The following is a 17,909-nucleotide window of genomic DNA, read 5'->3' on the forward strand; positions in this document are numbered from 1 at the left end:
ATCGGCCATTTTTGCTACTTTTGTGTGACATACAATGACGAAGTAGGGCATTAAATACAGAGTATATGAAATGAGGCTCCCTGGAGTGAGTGTGGAAATATAGTGGCCCTCTCCATCATCAAAGTTGCATCACCCCATAGGGGCATCTGAGTCAGTAAATGACATCATAGCTGTCATAACGGACCCTACACTCAGTTCGGCGCACATGTTTGTATGTCAGAAACTGAACAATGTGGGCCATTTGCATTTTATTTTTTATATTTCTTGTTATTTTATTGTGTTGTATAATTGTGTTATGGATCTCCCTGGGTCTGAAATTAAAGATTGAATTGAATTTAACCTGTTAAAGCCGCAATTGTCATATTTGTGATAGTCGCACTTCCTGAAAATAATTCAATTCAATCTTTATTCCAGACACACAGGGGGTCCATAGAGTACATACACACATCACACAGCAAATAAATAACAAAACATAAAAAAAAACATAAAATCATTCATAGAGGCTGACTTTCCAGTGTTTACACAGCCTGGACGAGTACCGAAGACAGCTCTTCCCAGCATTGACTATATCCTCAATAATCCTATTCCGGGACATGAATCCATACATAGAGGGCCTTATAATATGCATTGGTTCAATCAATTAATACATTGTTGTCAAGATGTAAAGCAATACTTTAATCCACAGTGTTGTCAGGCTAGTCCCACTGCATATTCACTAGTGTAAAACCTGCTGTGTTTTGAATTTGGGACATTATGCACCCCCAGATAGATTAAAAGTGATTTTTCATGTCTTTGCAGTCCCTAAGCCTCCAGCACCAGCCAAACCGAGTCTCTTGGCTGCCCTGGGAAGTTCATCTGCTACGCCGTCTTCGTTCAGTTTCGTCTCCGCGGAGGTCCCGCCTTCGTCGACGTCGACGCCGTGGTTCTCCACCCCGTCTAGCCAAGGCACCGACAACCTGACCTTCTCCCTGCCGTCTTCCACGGCCTTTGCTGCAGCGAGCTCTGCCTTTTGCTTCACCCCGCCCCCTGCCAAGCCTCCGGCTGAAGCATCCGCCGATGTACCGCCTGCTCCACTGGCGCGCTCCGCCCCCCCAGTCACTGCACGGAGTGGCACTCCTGAGTCTGCTGCAGCTGCTCCTCCTGCTGTGAAGTTGAACTTTCTTGACAAGTAAGTGCGGTCTTTCTTGGCTATTGAAGAAAAAACGGATATCTAGTACAGTAGCTACACATAACAAATAGTTCAATTAAAAAAAATAAAAAGTAATAATAATGTTTTTCACCTAAATAGATCACCTATGTGCAGATTATTATTGTTTAATGTGTTAGACCCTGCATAAAAAATAAGCATAAGAGTCCTTTACCATTGCCAGAAGCATGTATTTATATTCACTGAATGGGGCGTTAGAAGGAAGACCAAGGGGTCACCAAAATCGGTAGTGTTCCTCCTGCAGTTTTAGATTGTGATATCAACATTGTGGCACTGGGAGAAATGGGGTAAGGGATCAAATCATACTTTTCCCACTTTAAACTGCGTGTCATTTGCATGGGTCAGTGGCTTGATATGATAACTTATTTTCAACGCGGTGTAAATAAACACAGCGAGGAATGAACATTTAAAGTACCTTTCTTACAGGTACATTATTCAATAGACACGTAGTTGTGGATACTTAACTGACATCGATTTCTTTCACTCCCTTTTTTGTAGGTTTTCAGCAGGGGACATCCCAGCGCCAGCCTCCGAAGCATTTTCTATAAAACCCCCTATGCCTAAGCTGGCCTTCTCTGAGCCCAGCAGTCTGACAGCTCCTGCTCCCTCCATTACCAAGCCCCCTGCCATGACGGGTAAAACAGTCATACCTTGATATTCAAGTTTTACAATTGTACAGTTCTACACAAAAGTCTGGGCATGCCTTTGTGAAATTGTAAAATGGTACAATTCACCATTGTACGACAAAGTATTAACACATTGAGTGCCAAAAACGGTCCGGACCGTTTTTCATAATCCAAACGAGGAGTGCCAAAAACGGTCCGGACCGTTTTTGAGTTTTTTTTTTCCCTTCACAGCACCAGGAGATATCATTTTTTAGACTCCAATCCACTTCCTGGTTAACTTATGACTTCAAAAGCCTGTATCTCGGCTCCTGTGTACATTTTCTTTTTATTATGTATTTTTGACTATTATCGACTATTTTCAACTGGCTGCAACTATGGAACGGATTACCTAATGTTTTTAGGTAATCCCCCGATTGTACGAGACCCCTGTGTGTGTGTGTGTGTGTGTGTGTGTGTAATGAGGGGATCACCGTGAGGACGGTGATCACTGAAAATATTTTGTGACTACCGGTACTTGAAAAAGGTTCAAAAATTGTTAAAAATCCAGGCACTGTGAGTACCCTGTTTTAAAAAAAACCTGGCACTCAATGTGTTAAACACTGCTTACTGTAAGAAAGTGGTTGGCAAACTTTTTTTTTTTTGCTTCATTGCGAATAATATAATCGATAGTTGTAGCCCTATTAGAATAACAGAATGTGGTTCTTTTTCAGCCCAAGGAACATAAATGAAATCGCAATTACATTTTAATGGTTTTGTTTGACATTCTCTTGTGGGGTTCCATATCAGAGCCAGTGCGTCCACTCCCATCCAGCGCACATGCCATAGCGGTCCAGAGACCCTCCCCAGCACCTCAGTCCACCGCCACTCCTCAGGTACTGTGCATTTCATTTGAGGAATGCAGGTTCTCCTTATCACCTGAACTAAGAGGCCATTCACACCAAGCACGATAACGACGACTATAACTATAAATGTCATTTAAAAAATCCTTCTCATTCAAATCGTGGACGATAATCATTTGGATCACTCTGATTTTATGAACGATAATTACATTGACAGCCATTCAAAATCTGTCTCACATCTGGGATGCACTCTGTCTCACTCACCATGCTCGGAAAGTTTTGCAGCTGGACTGCCTGTTTGTGCCACTGTTTCCAGAACGTTTTGTTCATCAGTATGGATGCTCGTATTAGTCATCGTTATAGTTATATAGTCATCGTGCTCAGTTTGAATGCCCCTTAAAACAAACATTGTGACACACATCCGTATACACAGAAAATAATCAAAACGTACTCATAATTTTACACGAGAGTGATGTGACCGTTATATAAAATAGGTTTTTGATAAATGTGATATTTTAAAATAATCGCTGTGTTGCAAAATGTACTGGCGCTATCGCCCATTCCTAATGAAGAGCATGTTTTACTGTGTCCGTATGAACCTATGCAGGCAGCCCTTAGTGTGAAGGCCCTGGAGAGACTGCAACAGAAAAAAGACTCTGATCCCATTTTGGTGGCCACACTGGAGGAGGTGAGTGATGACATTACATTTCGGATGAGCTATGTCAGATTATTTGTAGCAAATCCATCTCCAAGATCACTCGCATTAGTGTGATGCTTTATCAAATGCCATTTGGAATTTTCTGCAGGTCCTTAAATATGAATTTAAGACTATTTAAAGCGTTTTATTTTAAGTGTCGTGCAGAACCAGTGGTGACATGTTTGACCACGGTTGTAAAAATCATTTGACCAGGCAGACATTGTTGTTGTTTAGATTGCACACTTCCAGAGGGAGTTGGACGACCTAAAGACACGCAGTGCCAGGGCTGACTTTAAGGTGGGCACCAACGAGGAGATGAGGGAGCTGAGGAAGGAATCGGAGGACCTTCACGTTTTCACGCTGGAGATTAAGGAGACCACAGAGGTAACACATTGACGCAATTGGGGGGGGGGGAGTTATTTATCTACTGTGCTAAGCAGGCAAGAAGTCTGTTTGCTTTCATATATTTTTTACCTACTTAGGTTGCTAGATCCTGTAAATATTCTGCATCCTATCCACAATGTCAGTACTTTTTTAATACATGCTTTAAACTCATGATGCCTCATGACAGCCATGCACTTATAATACTGCATAGTTTATTTATTCTGCTCATACCTGGACTTCATATTTTGCTTTAGATTCCTTGTATGGAAATTCTTGATTCTGAATAATCCTTGCCTTTTTTTCTCCTCAGTCTCTCCATGGGGACATTGGCACACTGAAGACCACCCTACTGGAGGGCTTTGCCGGGGCAGAGGATGCCAAGTCCCAAAATGAGCTAGGCAGAGATAGAAGCTACCTGCAGCTCCTGTACAAGAAACCTCTTGATCCTCGCAGTGAAGAGCAGCTCAAGGTTCGATACACAGAGCAAGAAAAAAAAAACAGTATTAGAACAGAGCATACAAAGTAAAGGCGGAGAGATACATTATTAATATGGTAGAGGAAGGAAATTAGTTTGAAGTGAAATGCATGATTTTGACAGCTTATTCTGGCAAATAGTTAGCATCAAAACTATTGATATGTTTGATGCCTCATTCATACAGGTTGATGCCTTTTATTTGCAGTGCGGAAGCCCAGAAAAAATGTCCTTGTTCCGAATAAAAATTACTTTATCGCTGTGTAAAATTAACATTCTGCTCGAATGCACTCATATCTTTGGTGAGTTAATCACACTCCCCAACCAGTGTTTAACCTTCATAGCAATGTTGTCTGTGGTTAAATTAGGAAATCCGCAGGCTGTACCAGTATGCGATCACATCTGTGGAGGATGTCAATGATGTTCTAGATGTGGAATGGGAGAAACACCTGGAGAAAAAGAAAAAGCAAAAGTAAGGGGTTGTCAAAGGGCTTCAATGCATGTTTGATATTTAATAACGTTACAAATAGGGTTGGGTATCGAAATTCGGTTCCAAGTAGGAAGCGAATAAGAAACCCATTGATACCTGGAACGCTTCTGTGTCACTTTAGATGCCTTTGGCTATTCAAAAATAGCAGATATACAAGCTCATAGCGCGGCACCGAGTGCCGCGCTACGAGCTTGTAGATCTGCTATTTTTGAAAAAAACGTGATTTTCTTTTTATATATTTTTTTCAAAAAACTGTTAGGATTTAGATTTTTTTAAAGAATCGCCTCAGGTCTTAATGGGTTAATAACCGTTTAAACAAAGGCTTCACGATGACAAGTTGACAGTCTGTAATTCCACCTGGTAAAAATTGAGAAGAAGAAACGGTCATCTTCCACCGGAATTTAGAAAAATTCAGAGAGTTGAATCAAAAATATCTTGCTGAAGCAGCAGTAGCAGTTATTTACACGACTGCACAGACGAGATGGAACAATGACCTATTCTGTGTCAGAGCTTCAGAATTGCAGACGCAATGCAGATACAGTATTCTGTAGTCGATGCTATATATATAAAACTATGTAATGTTGACACGGATTTATTTGAACTTGTGAAATCCTGTTTCAATCCATCCCCCAAGACACATGGTGGTCCCGGGGCGTGAGGCTCTGTTCACCACCCTGGCCAACAACAACTACATCATCAACCAGCAGAAGAGCAGACTGGATCAGCTGATCAAGGAGCTCACCTCTCTGCGCCTCTACAACAAGACCTCCGCCTGGACCACCGACGTTCCTGCAGTGCCGAGACCCACGACGGCAGAGCCACCTGCTGGGTGTGTGATGACATGACAACATACAGTACATGAGACTAACTCATTGGTGTTTAAATGTATGCATTACATGTCATATTTATTAGTGGATGGAATTGGGAAGTATCATTTTGGCTTTGTTTTAACATTATTTTCTTTTTTTCTTTTCAAAAAGCACTGTAAATAGATTTGATCCAAATTGGCTGTTTTTGTTTCACACCACAAGGCATAATATTGTACCTTTTTTATGAACAAAATTCATAGAAACAAAATAGAGTAGTTAAAACTTTTAAAAGCATTTTACCGTATACAGTATTTACTGTATGGGTTACAAAATTGCAGTCTCTTACAATTAGCCGTATCAAAATCAAATAAATAAGAAGGTGTCTTTTTGTCATACAGATTGGACAATGAGCTAGAGAGTTTGAGGGATGCCCTACTGAAAGCCAAACTCGAAGTGTCCCCTCCGAAAACCACAACCAAATCCCCAGGTAGGGGCAGTTTTATTCTTAATTATGTTCTGATGCTGTTAATGACTTACTTCTATTCATATTATTGTTAGCATTCACTCCTACAAACAGTGTGTGCCTGTCTCTCTCTTACAGTTAAGATAACTCCGGCGAAACAGTCCCAGCTGCGTAACCTTCTCTCCAAGGGAAAGATGCCTCCGGTTCACTCCACTGCACCAGGTACAGCGATCGAATTCCAATTTATTTATTAGTCATCATGTTAACTGATTCACTGCCAATCACGTAGATCTACGCGAACCTATTTAAAGCCGCCACGTGCCAATCGCGTAGATCTACGTGAACTAAAAATCCAATTTGACCCAAAGACCAAGGAGATATGATTTTTCGAAGATCTAGACTCCTATCCACTTCCTTGTTAAAGGTAGGGTAAGTGATTTTCTTTGTTTAAAATAAGTGTTAAATAGCTCTATATTCTGATAGTACTCATTAATATAGAGTGTTTGTTCAGTAAAAGGAGTCTCCTTGTCTCTCCAGCTCTTTATAAAACATAAAATGCATTTTTGTTTCAGTTTCAGTTTCATTTCCAATTTTATCCAATCAGGATAGAGAACTCAATCAGGATATAGATTAAACAAGTGAAATTGGAAGTGATGACACTAAGAAATGAGCAGGCAAAATTGGAACTGGAACACTATAAAAATGAAGCTTAAAATGGGTACTTTCTCCTGATTGGCTGAGATTTTGACACCTACCGGAAAATGTATTTTCTCGGTGCCGCGCTATGAGCTTGTACATCTGCTATTTTTGAATAGCCCAAAGACATGGTTAAAACAACCTCTGTAGTTTTCTGCTGTTGGAAGAAGAAAGCTACTGTCACAATACACTTTTGTTACAGGACTGATTGGGACAAAACATCCTAAATTAAACGTATTATGATGGCATTGAGATACTGTTTTACGTGATGCAGCACTATTGTTCACTCATTTTGGGCAGTGCCCTGGCTTCCCATTGTGTGTGTTTCTGTGTAGTTTTGTACAGTTACACTATTCTTACAGAGTCAAGTTCCTGTGCTTTGCTGAGGAAGAGCTTGATGCTCAAAATGTCACTTTTTTGGTGGTATTACAATAATGTTTATTATCTAGTGTGTGTACTAATTGGTTTCTTCACGTGTCCTTCTGTGAAGCATCTGGTATTTTTGTAAAGTTTGATTTTTTGTATTTTATTGATAAAAATGACCACAATTCCGCGTTCACAATTCAAGTCCTACCGTCCATCTGGGATCTTGCCCGTCTACTATTACAAGGTCTACTGTAATATGACAAAAACATGGTATATGTGCCATCAGTATTGTAGACGACAAACCACATCTTTATGGGTATAATGCAACTGTTCCATACTGTACGTGGGAACTATCTCCTTCATGTCTTTTTTTTTCCTTCCAGCCAACCTATACCGCTCGGCCTTCCTCTCCCCGAAATACTACGAGGACTTGGACGACGTGAGTTCCACGTCGTCCCTGTCGCAGTCCCTGGACCCTCACCTGGAGCTGGAGGAGGAGGAAGAGGAGGAGTTGGAACCCGAACCTCTCCCCCTGCCCGTGGCGCCCCCGGCAGCCGCCGCCCCCCGCCACCCCACCGTTGTGAGGACCCCCTCCATCCAGCCGGGCTTTGGGTCCATGCAGTCGACCCCTTTTACCAAGGTGCACCCAGGCCTGGGGCGAGGTTTGGTGATGAGCCCCATCGCCAGCCCAGGTAAAGTACCGTATCACTACTTGGCACATACAGTAGCTGTTTTCACATGTGTGTATCGTGAAACATGACCCCCCGTAATTTTCGCACTATAAGCCGCACCTGAATATAAGCCGCAGCAGCTAAATTGAATGATTTGTACATATATAAGCCGCACTGGACTATAAGCCGCGGGTGTAAAATCCATAGATTTAGGAGGTCCCCTAGTGGCCGTTAGCTGTAAAAATCCATAGATAAGCCGCACCGTTATATAAGCCGCAGGGTCGAGAAATTGGAAAAAAGTCGCGGCTTATAGTCCGACATTTACGGTAGTTAAACTTTGAACAATATACCAGTGTGACTTGTTGTAAATATAGGCTTACACTTACACTAGGTCTTTCCGTAAATAGCAGATATACAAGCTCATAGCGCGGCACCGAGTGCCGCGCTATGAGCTTGCAGATCTGCATTTTTTTTTTTTTTATCGTGAAACTTTGAGCAAATCTTTGAATGTATATATTTTTCAAAGCAAACATTTGTAACTCAAATCTTTGCTTCCGGGGGGATTCTACAAATGTCTTCCTAAATCCTAAAGGTGGTTACACACCGGCGAATATGCGAATATACGCAAAATTCGGACTCGTTCCGAATAATTAAAAGACGCTTTTTTCGCTCCGCAAAACTGGTGTGGAAGCTTGCATTGACTTTATAAGGTTTAAAAAAAAAACGTAATATTCGCATGAAAAAAATCGCCCCGGTGTGTAAGGACCTTAACAGTTTTTTGAAAAAAATTAAATGATGTCGCTATAATCTGTGGTAATTTTGGCCGCGGACCCCCAACTCAAAAGGTTTTGTTCCAGGGACCCCCCAGAAGTTGTAATAGAGTTAAAAATGTTGTCTATGGAAAAATAGATATTCAAAGATTTGCACACATTTTCACGATTAAAAAAAATCACTCGGTGCCGCGCTATGAGCTTGTAGATCTGCTATTTTTGAATAGCCAAAGAAATCTTAAAATGACAGAGAAATGCGTTCTCGGTATGAAGCGGTTAAAGAAGATTTCCTCACCTTTTTATATGTTGTTATATTATGTCGTAGAACGAGTGGTATAACAACCTCCATCCCGAGGTTTTTCTTTTTGATTTTATCTGACGTTCATGATGACAGAAACCTCGTGTTTTTGTCCCCAAATGGGCCCCCGTAGTGTTTTACAAGCGGCTTGGATGAAATCACGGGTGAAACCTCGTGTTGTGAGACTTCCGGAGGGGCGCATCTAACACAAACACTGTGGAGAGTTTTCTGTCATTAGGAAAGTCAGATATCACCCCCCCCAAAAAAAAGCTATACAAATACGCGATCTCCGGAATTCTCCTTTAACCCGTTAAGACTTGAAGCCGATTCTACAAAAATGTCTTCTAAATCCTAACGGTTTTCTGAAAAAACTTAATGTTTCTATATCAGTGGTTCTCAAACGATTTCATGTCAAGGACCCCCAAAATATATGTATTTGGCCGCGGACCCCCATCTCAAAATATTCTGTTCCAGGGACCCCCAGAAGCAAAGATTTGAGTTAAAATGTTGTCTTTAAAAGAATATAAATATATTAATTTGCACTCATTTTCTCGATTTTTCAAAAATAGATCTACAAGCTCATGAGCTTGTATATCTGCTATTTTTGAATAGCCAAAGTGAAAAATAATGCTTTTTTTTTAGCTCAAATCAAAAAGTGACACAGAAATAGGGATTAAGTGGTTATCTAATTGACCTATTGATTTGATTTTCCAGTTCCAACCAATAGGATTAACCTTGGAGACGCTGACAGCACAGCACTAGCAACAAAGACCGTGAAGCACGGGGCCCCGCCCTCTGAGAAGGCCACGCCCCTCAACGTCTCTGCTCAACAGGCTGCAGCCACAGCTGCTCTGCGGAGGCAAATGGCCAATCAGAAGCCAGGTAAGGAAAATGGTCAATGAAACATTGAAAGGGTCAATATCTCTTGACGGCCGTTCAAAACACTTTGTTGTGACGCAGCTCAATGACCAGTGGTAGTGGTGGGAAGAGTACTCAAATGTTTTACTTAAGTAGAAGTATCAATACTGCAATGTAGAGGGTACTCCGTCACAAGTAAAAGTCCGGAATTCTAAATTTACTTGAGTTGAAGTACAAAGGTATTGGTATCAAAATGAACTTAAAGTACCAAAAGTAAAAGTACTAAAATGTTTGAAAATAGCAGATCTACAAAACGCGTTGTGAGTTTGTAGATTGGCTATTTTCAAATAGCCTATGTATAACATAGGGCTAAAGTGGTTAATTTGTTTTATAATGTAATAATTTATATCTGCAAAGTAACTAGTAACTCAAGTTTTCAAATAATTGTAGTGGAGTAAAAGTACAATATTTGCCTCTGAGATGTAGTGGAGTAGAAGTAAAAGTATGGACAATTGGAGATACTCCAGTAAAGTCAAAGTACAGTACTTGAGTAAATGTACTTAGTTACTTTACACCACTGCTTGTCATGTACCCTGTAAGTCACAAGAGGGAGACAGACACCTCCAGGTTGTGCCATGTTAATATTATCTATGCCTTATCTCTGTGCCCCTTCATATTGGCACTGGCTGTGTAAACTATTAATTTGCAGTTAATTCTGATAAGAATTACAATTACTCTTACGATAGCAATCGTATCGTTGTTTTTTCCTTGGTCATGGATCAGTTATGGGTGCATCCCTCACAGAGTCCACTCTGAAGACGGTTCCTCAAGTGGTCAACGTTCAGGAGCTGAAGGACAGAGGACCTCACATTCCAGTGTCCACCGTCATCAGGTAAACGTCATCATACTTGTCACAAAATCAGGCAAAAATCATAGGCACACACTTGACAATTTCAAACGATGATAAAATACCTGATCTGCATGTGGAGATGTGACTTTACAGATTAACCCATTAAGACCTGAGGCCGATTCTACAAAATGTCGTCTAAATCCTAACCCTAATCCTAATTTTTTTTTTAAACGTACGTTTACCACGTCAGTGGTTCTCGGTCTTTTTCATGTCAAGGACCCCAAAATGAATATGTATTTGGCCGCGACCCCCATCTCAAAAATATGTTGTTCCAGGGACCCCCGCAGAAAGCAAAGATTTGAGTTACAAATGTTCGCTTTAAAATATATATATTCAAAGATTTGCACCTTTTTTTCACGATTTCTCAAAAATAGCAGATCTACAAGCTCGTAGCGCGGCACTCGGTGCCGCGCTACGAGCTTGTATATCTGCTATTTTTGAATAGCCAAAGTGTAAAATAATGCTTTTTAGGTAAAAATCTAAAAATGACACAGATGCTTCTCCCGGTCTTAAAGGGTCAACTACTTTCAGAAAAAACTTCAAATATGTACTCAAAAATTACAAAAACATTATGTTTATATATACTGTACATAGCAACAAGTCCCGTCCTGAAAGGTATAGTTACATATAGGGGGTTCACGCCTAAATTGGGTTAAGTGGTTCAGGGATAGTTCACCCACCCCATGGAGACTTGAATTTATGGAGATTTTTTTTGTTTTTTGTTCTATTCCTCAGCCAATAATTTGTTGACTGGGTCAAACACCTACCGGAGCATTCCTAGGCCAATATTTGGCTTAGGAATGCGACAAAAACTAAAACATCTCCCATGAATTCAAGGCTTCATGGGGTGTGTAATCGATTGAAAATAAGTCCATGTTTTGCGTGAACTATCCCGTAAAGTGTTAAAATACTATATGGATCTGATGGATTTGAGCAATTTACACTTTCAGCTCCGTTATCCCAACGTCCTGCATACAGTATTGCTCTGTTGTGTCAAACTATAGATTTCTCATTGTGGCCACACTGGCCACATACTGGCACACAAGTGCCAATTTTGAACTTTACCCTTAATGGACCCTTCGCTAAGCCCCACCCACTCCACTCTGTGACTGGTGGTGCGGAGTTAGTCACACCCAGGTCTGGCAGCGCCTGGCAAACTTTGCTTCTCACCCATTGACTTGCATGTTAAATGACGGCTTTTCCCCTTAAAAATTATCGATCATTTCAGCAGCAATAGCTTCAAAATCTCTTCTAAATCTAGTCAACAAGGCCTACAGTAGGCTATGCACTGGACAAATGTGCATGACATTATTTCAATGAACTAAAAACACGGGAAATGTTAGAGGGAGTAATAGCCATGGATACGCGACGGTCGACTGTCTCGACCGTCATGGATGAACTTCAACCTGGTGTTTGCACTTTCTCCATTTACGGCCCGTACATCTACAGAAACGTTCATATTTCAAATATAAAGTGCTTATCCCATGGCCACGGATGTTACATTTATGTACGGGTTCTCAAAAGTACCCGTATCATCCGTATTGTTCAATAAAAAGCATTTTAATCTGATCGGTGGCCATTTTCTCCATATGCGTTCAACTAAGCGACCCTATCGGTTGGTAGGTGTATTGCACTCTGATACATTATAACTCTATGAGAAAATGACCACCGATCGGATTAAAATGCTTTTTATTGAACAACACAGAATATACGGGTACTTTTGAGAGTCCCGAGCATAATTTTAACATCCGTGGCCATAGCATAAGCAATTTATATTTGAAATCTGAGCGTTTATATAGATGTACGGACCGTAAATGGAGAGAGTGCAAACACCAGGTTGAAGTTGATCCATGACTGTAACAGGAATTTTCATGTACCGCAGGGTAAGACTACAGTAGCAGTTAATAAATAGACGAACAAATGAATGAATATACTTTAACGTGCGGAATTCGAAACAGGCAGCGCTGGGATTCTGAATTTTGTTACGATTACGGTGATTAGTATCATTGACACCACCTGGGCGAGTGAGTCGTGTAACTTTCCCAACGTTAAGCTGTGTATGTGTTCAACAACACAGGCACAGCCATAGCCTTCCAGTTTAAGCGCAGATTTCAGCTTGGGAAAAGAACCCTCCGGTTGTGGATAAGTGGAATCTGTTGCTGGTTCATAATCACCATTGCGTTATCGTGGTATTCCTGTTCTTGCTATTATGTTGCAAATGATTGTGTGTGTGTGTGTGTGTGTGTGTGCGGGCGAAATAACATTGACAGCTATGGCAGGTGACGAAAGTTTGCCAGACCTGTGCCAGGCTAACAACGGTTGCTAAGCTGGCATTGGACAATCGCTTTTGGGGTGGGGTTTAGCGAAGGGTCCATTGAGAGCCAAGCCAGGTGTGCAGTGGAGCAGGTTGAATTTTCTTTTTGTTGAACGAATGTCTGCAGTTTTCACGCCAACACAATGGGTTCTATTAAATGCACCTCAAAGATTAACACCATCCCATTCATTGCCTTTATTAAGTTTTCCACGAGTTAATCCCTTTGGTGTTATTTAACAACTGGCCTTTTAATTTCAGGCCTCAGTAGGTGTGTGATTAGTCTCTTAACCCATTTAGGGCAGGAACCCCTATTTGTAACTATACCTTTCAAGACGGGAACCCCTTTTGGGGTTGTTGTTGCTATGTACAGTATATAGCAACATAAATGTTTTGTAAATTTGGAATAAATATTTGAAGTTTTTCAGAAAACTTCAGGTCAGGATTTATAAGGCGTTTTTAAAATCGGCCTCGGGTCTAAATGTGTTAAGACAGACGTGTTTGCTTCCACAATTTCCAAACGCTTCAGCCTAACAGTCTGTACTTCAGAAGCTCTGAAAAGGGTTAGTAAATAAAGCAGATGTCCCCGCCTTCCCTCCCACTTCTATGTCCCCTGCACAGTCACATGAAAGTCTTACTGGAAACCAAATTGAATATTTAACCCATTGAATGGGTTCAATATATTTTGAAATGCATTTTGTGAACGCGTCGTGATTGGCTGAATACCCTTCCGGTCTAAAGAGCTTACTGTTCTCAAATGTTTGGTGGAATTAGACTCTTTGTAGCATTTCAAGATTGTGGAATATGGTGGCTTGAGAGACAAGTCACTGTTCACAAAGACGAGAATACCTGTGTGACATTTTGGCTTTTGGATTTGCAAGAATTAACACTGGCTTGAGAAACTTATCAAGCCAATACAGATGCTGTGTCTCAGTATGAATGTTGAATGTATGAATTTGTAACTCAAATCTTTGCTTCTGGAGGGCCCTGGAACAAAGTATTGTACACATGTTGGCTTTAAAAAATATACAAAGACATTCACAAATTTCCACGATTTCCACGATCTGCAAGCTCATAGCGCGGCACTCGGTGCCGCGCTATGAGCTTGTATATCTGCTATTTTTGAATAGCCAAAGAAATCCATGAAATGACACATACTGTGTCTCGGTATGAATGTGTGTGGTCTTGTTGCTCTCTGCTGGGGGGAATCAGCTGGGGTGAATAATATTCACATGGATCATGGTTATTGAGCCAATGTTCTACTTGGCACAAATACAATATTCAGCACTACGGACAGGGTACATTCCCAGTGAGAAGCACGTTGGCTCTCAATGTTCTGATAGTAATGTGTTAAACCAACAGGTTTTTTGTCAGGTACATACTTGGTATCACTGTATGATAGACAGTAGACCAGTAGAACCCTGTTTGTTACCCAACCTGAGCCAACTGAACTGTTATTTACAGTATGTATCTAACCCATTAAGACCGGGAACGTGTCTGCTATTTTTTGAATAGCCAAAGAAATCTAAAAATGACACAGATCTACAAGCTCATAGCACAGCACCGGGTGCCGCACTATAGCTTTTTAGATCTGCTGTTTTTTGACTAGCCAAAGAAATCTAAAATGATAGAGATGCGTTCCCGGACTGAATCCCGGATTGAATGCACAATCACATTGCAAAGTTTTCATTGCTCCCTGTTAAAGTCGAATGACCATGATCTTTGACCATGTTAGCAGAAACGATTAATATAGCCGGGCCAATATCGGATAGTCGGCGTCAGCGATTTAACTTTGGAACTTTTTAAAAAGCTTTAATAGCTGTTTAATAATTGGATTGTTCTGCTAATGCTAGACTTGAGTTGGTTACATGTATATTTCACTGTTTATATTCCTGTAATCTTTGCAGAAATACATTTGACGTTATTTAACTTGCTTCAAACATTTAACCACTTTCAGCCTTGCATTCCCATTTTGGGCATGTCATTGTTGTCGAAAAATAGCGAAGATAGCAGATCTACAAGCTCACAACGAGGCAGCATTAAAGCGCCCCAGTCCCTGTGATAGTGATCAGGTCCCATGCAATATTAATAAACTGTCCTGAATAATGTATCGCATTGGTAGGCTGACCTCACCCCTAACGTCGCAATCTGCAGGGGGAATGTTCACAGTAAAGGTGTGCCATTCAGTAAATGGATATAAACATCACCCTAATTCACCCTAATTCAACAAAGTTATTGTCCACTGGTTTTAGCCAACTAGCATGGCTTCAGAACTACGGTAAACACCGTTATTTGTCATATCGCTCAGGATTGGTAAAGAAGAGGTTGTGGCAGGGGTTTGTTGTCGGCTTCAAGGGAGAGCTACCGTAAGGGGTGGTTACCCCGTCCATGCAACAGGCTTTACATGTTTAGAATGGGTGCATCCCAGGTCTCTTAATTTTCTTCCACGTTTCCCTCACGTGCATCTTTTCTTCGCCTTCCTCCCACCAAGGATGATGCATGGAGATACACGCAAGGAAATGATGCAAGAGAGGAAATGTGTTTTTTTTTAGAGAAGAGGTCCCCTTCCCTCTCTCTCACCAACTGACAATGTTTTGCAATACACCTATTGCTTAGAGAAATAGTTGCACAACAATTCCTGATTAAGTCTGTTGATTTGATATATTAGGCATGTAATGTGGTGTGAAGGAAAGTGGCAAACTTGGGATATAAAATACAATGGGTACAATTTTTAAGTGCAAGTGAACTGGAGTGTTGAAGAAGCAACCACATTAATAAGGTTTCATATCTACAGCAATAAATAACCCTTTTGCTGCAGTATTTCACTGCCTGAATTCGGCTGCATAAAGTTGCGTCCGCAGGGAGACACTTTTGCATGTTTTAATGTCTGTCTTTCTGGCTCTATCGCTCCATTTGTGTCTCTTTGTTAACTCTGTGACCTGGCAATAGACGTGCAGACTCTATAGCATCCGTGGATCTATAGTGTTTTCCGTAAGCCGTTATTTGTTCATTCTTTATCTGTTTCATAGTGTCTGGAGAAGGAGAAAGGGTGCATGTTTGAATGATTGCATGGGTTTGTGTTAAGCTTCAAAGTGTTTCTCAGAGACGTGAGGTTTACCAATTTATCCACCTAGATAAGAAAATAAGTGATTTGCCTCCCTCGGTATTCTCAAATGGCTTTTTATTGTCCTAGTTGTTTCTGCTGTGTGGAGGCATGGTGATAATACAGCACAACACTTTAAATAACATTAATGTGATGGTGTCAGTATTACAATTTGTATTTTAAAGCAGTGGTCCGCAACCTTTTTCAGGCCGCAACCCCCCCCCACAAATAATCATATTTGAACTGGGGACCCCCCATTTAGTTTGACTCCGTTCCACAGATAAATATTGTGAAAATAGCAGATCTACAAGCTCACAACACCTCGCGTTGTGAGGCGATGTGAGCTTGTAGATCGGCTATTTTAAAACATTTTGCCAATTATTTGACAATTTGGTCAATGTTTTATAGTATAGTTTGTTGATTACTTTTGTTGCAGTAATGGTCTTTTTCTTTCGTTTTGTATTTAATTTTTAGTTTTAGGTATTAAAAAGGTCTTAAAAGTCCTTACATTTTCACTTCACTATCACCATGGGGACCCCCTAAAATCATGTGGGGACCCCCCTGGGGGTCCAGACCCACAGGTTGAGAACCACTGTTTTAAAGGACCATACGGCCACTATTGCATGCCATTGGTCTATTCACAACGTCCGCTATTAATCGTGCATAATACTTATTGATTATCTCCGCCAAGCCGCTGTAGAGATCATGTTTGACCCGTCTGTGTCTAATCTTGCAAACCGCTCGGTGTCATACGTTCTGTACACATTGTTTGTGGGAAAGGCCTTTTATTTACAAAAACTAAAAAAAAATCATTAACACATTTCATTTTAACCCATTGATACCTGGAACGCATCTGTGTCACTTTAGATTTCTTTAGGCTATTCAAAAATAGCAGATATACAAGCTCATAGCGCGGCACCGAGTGCCGCGCTATGAACTTGTAGATCTGCTATTTTTGAAAAATCGAGGAAAAAAAAAATTGGTTTTTTTCCCCAATTTTTTTTTAGGATTTAGAAGACATTTCTAGAATCTTCTCAGGTCTTAATGGGTTAATCACATATTGATATATTGAAGGGCTCTTCACTTAGACCCATGGGGGGCACCGTGAATGAGACGAAATATCGGTTTGTTGCAGAAACGACTGATGTCTTTGTTCATGCTGTGATTACTTCATTTCACTATCGGTGACAAAGGGCTTCGACTGAAACGTCACTATATATTGTAATGCATAGTGTGGAGATATTTTCCATCGAGATGTTTTTTTTCAGCCGTGCAAAAGACTAATCTGCTCACAATTGTGTTACCTGGGACCCACATTTCAAACTGCTAAGCCCAAGGAAGGCAATCTTAATTCAGTATGTATTTTTTAAAATCAGTTCTTAACACATTCCACGCCAGAGTTTAACCCTTTAAGACCTGAGGCGATTCTTTAAAAAAAAATCTAAATCCTAACAGTTTTTGGAAAAAAATCAAAAAAAAAAAAAATTCACGATTTTTCAAAAATAGCAGATCTACAAGTTCATAGCGCGGCACTCGGTGCCGCGCTATGAGCTTGTATATCTGCTATTTTTGAATAGCCAAAGACATCTAAAGTGACACAGATGCGTTCCAGGTATTAATGGGTTAATATCATAATGTACTCACCAGTGCCAGCGATTTATTGTTTTTTAGTTTTTTTCATGTCGCCACAGACCTCGCTAAATACCTTTAAGATCGCGCGTTAAAGTGTTTGTAGACACACAGGGTAGCTGTGTGAGTGGCCCAGAGAAGACCGTTTCGATCGGCGACATTCCATTTTGCAGTAGTCACGGTTTATGTTAAACAGCGTTCAGCGAGGAGAAAAAAAATCTCAGAGATAATGGCGGATTAGGGGAAGATTTAGAGCGGCGGCGGGTGGGAACGAAAATCTCCGGATACGGATATTTCCATATCCGGGTGT

The 17,909-nt window shown here is 40.8% G+C and overlaps 1 protein-coding gene across 3 annotated transcripts in view; it reads left to right on the forward strand.

Moving 5' to 3' along the window:
• Window positions 1–17,909, forward strand: part of nup214 (nucleoporin 214) — a 57,047-nt gene that overhangs the window by 12,968 nt on the left and 26,170 nt on the right. For 2 of the 3 annotated variants that reach the window (XM_080419792.1, XM_080419793.1), the window contains exons 12-24: window positions 799–1,168; window positions 1,706–1,842; window positions 2,620–2,705; window positions 3,280–3,360; window positions 3,604–3,753; window positions 4,064–4,222; window positions 4,594–4,697; window positions 5,350–5,544; window positions 5,923–6,011; window positions 6,126–6,209; window positions 7,433–7,741; window positions 9,503–9,670; window positions 10,430–10,538. In XM_080419792.1, coding sequence (XP_080275918.1) covers window positions 799–1,168; window positions 1,706–1,842; window positions 2,620–2,705; window positions 3,280–3,360; window positions 3,604–3,753; window positions 4,064–4,222; window positions 4,594–4,697; window positions 5,350–5,544; window positions 5,923–6,011; window positions 6,126–6,209; window positions 7,433–7,741; window positions 9,503–9,670; window positions 10,430–10,538 — 2,041 coding nt within the window. The remainder of the gene's footprint in view (window positions 1–798; window positions 1,169–1,705; window positions 1,843–2,619; window positions 2,706–3,279; window positions 3,361–3,603; window positions 3,754–4,063; window positions 4,223–4,593; window positions 4,698–5,349; window positions 5,545–5,922; window positions 6,012–6,125; window positions 6,210–7,432; window positions 7,742–9,502; window positions 9,671–10,429; window positions 10,539–17,909) is intronic. The other variant, XM_080419794.1, reaches the window with a different exon arrangement.

The sequence above is a fragment of the Gymnoscopelus braueri genome, assembly GCF_963280865.1.
Source record: "Gymnoscopelus braueri genome assembly, chromosome: 22".
NCBI lineage: Eukaryota > Metazoa > Chordata > Actinopteri > Myctophiformes > Myctophidae > Gymnoscopelus > Gymnoscopelus braueri.